This window comes from Sinocyclocheilus grahami, unplaced genomic scaffold (assembly GCF_001515645.1).
Source record: "Sinocyclocheilus grahami isolate Dianchi unplaced genomic scaffold, SAMN03320097.WGS_v1.1 scaffold12029.1, whole genome shotgun sequence".
Lineage (NCBI taxonomy): Eukaryota > Metazoa > Chordata > Actinopteri > Cypriniformes > Cyprinidae > Sinocyclocheilus > Sinocyclocheilus grahami.
In genome coordinates, this window is record NW_015514180.1 from 4,462 (window position 1) to 6,227 (window position 1,766).

At 37.1% G+C, this 1,766-nt stretch overlaps 1 protein-coding gene across 1 annotated transcript; it reads right to left on the reverse strand.

Moving 5' to 3' along the window:
* Positions 1–122: 122 nt before the first annotated feature.
* On the reverse strand, positions 123–1,397 carry LOC107578796 (paired box protein Pax-3-like; the record flags this gene model as incomplete). The annotated part of the gene is made up of 3 exons (XM_016264713.1): positions 1,382–1,397; positions 981–1,180; positions 123–288 (listed from the first exon to the last, which is right to left on the reverse strand). Coding segments are annotated over exons 1-3 (382 nt in total), but the record flags the coding sequence as incomplete, so codon positions are not given.
* Positions 1,398–1,766: the final 369 nt, after the last annotated feature.

Sequence of the window (1,766 nt, forward strand, 5' to 3'; positions counted from 1 at the left end):
TTTACTGCCACTTTTGATCAACTGAATGCATCCTTGATGATTTTTAATGTTTATTATTATTATTATTATACTGGCCCCAAACTTTTGAATGGTAGTGTATTATTCTGCTTTACAGTTCTCACCTTGTGAGATAGATGAGGGAGGGTAAGGGCTGTCCGCCAGCTGATAGGGCTGAAGACTCGCCATCGCAGAGGGTGGGAAACCACCAGGTATCAGGTGATTAAACGCCATGAGCTGATTGGCTCCTGCCTGCTTCCTCCAGCGAGCTCTTCTATTACTAAACCAAACCTGCAGGACAGAAAATGACAAACAACATACTTACATTTAACACCCGGAATGACTATTTACTCACATAAACACATCTACAGACTGACAAATTTAAAACATGACACATTTCAGCATGGGCTTCCCATAACACCCCCCTTTATTCGGGAACCAGATATGGAACCATGTTATTCCTGTAAGAATGTGTTTGTGTGTGTGATGTATCTGAGTGTACACAGGCGCTCTTTGTGTGTTCAGTAGCCGAAGGCTTGTTTGGTCTGATTGCGATCGAAACATCTGTGCTCATTAAAAAGTGGTGACATCATGTCACGAGTTCTAGTTTAACTGGGTTAGAAGGACCTAATAATAGAGTTTATTAAAAGATTCTGTTTTGAGGTTTTTCTGCGACAGAATACTAGAGTAAAAACAAGAGGTCAGACGTGGCACAAAGAAGCCTGTGTTTATGCGGGTGTGTCATGTGACTTCGGGGCAAAGGGTGCAGGGATAAATGCTGGTAAATTTAGTCTCCCAGTGTAAACCACATTTACTTTTTTTTTTTAAACAGCAATGCGACTTACGAGAAAGTGTGTGTAGAGTGATCGTTTCCACAAAGATACAGGCTAAAAAGTGCCAGTAAGACAAAGTTGTCACATGACTAACAAAGCTTTTACAGGAAGTAATAGAGTTGAATGTCAAAGGTGTGTGTGCTGATGTACCTGTACTCGTGCCTCGGTGAGTTTAGCTCTCTGAGCGAGCTCTTCTCTGGTGTAAATATCAGGGTAATGGGTGCGTTCGAAAGCTCTCTCCAGCTCCTCCAGCTGCTCGGCTGTGAACGTGGTCCGACTGCGCCGCTGTTTCCTCTTTAATGGCAAACCCGGTTCTGAGTCCACATCTGAGCCCTCGTCTGAGTGGCTTGCTGTAAAGAAAACATTAAAATGAGATTATTATTAAATAAAGAATAAATCCAGAACTCCATGAGCTCTGGAATCAGCTGTGAGAGATTTCCATTTGTTTTAGCAGAGCACAAACTTTAAATGAATAGTTCACGACTTGAATTCGGATCCGATTCTCTCACAAAACTATTGTATAGAGTTGAAAAATAGTGCACAAGTCATACCTCGTACCTCATACATAGTCGAACCAATTTTTATGATATTTCTATGGTGTTTTTGAAAAAAATATTCTTCAAAAAGTCATTGTTTGTATTGCACAGACTAAACAAAGTGGCATATTTAAAAATACAATAAAAATACTACAGCAAATTAAATAAATTCATAAAACAAACAAACAAAATAAATAAATAATTCCATGGACTAAAGAAAGTGGCAGATTTAAAAAATAAAATAAAAAATACTAAAGCAAATTAAGTAAATTCATAAAACAATTTAAATAAAGATTTAAAATAAACAAAAAATAAATAATACAAAAGCAAATTAAATTAATTCTTAAAACAAATTAAACACTTTTGAATGAATGAATGAATGAATGAATGAATGAATGAA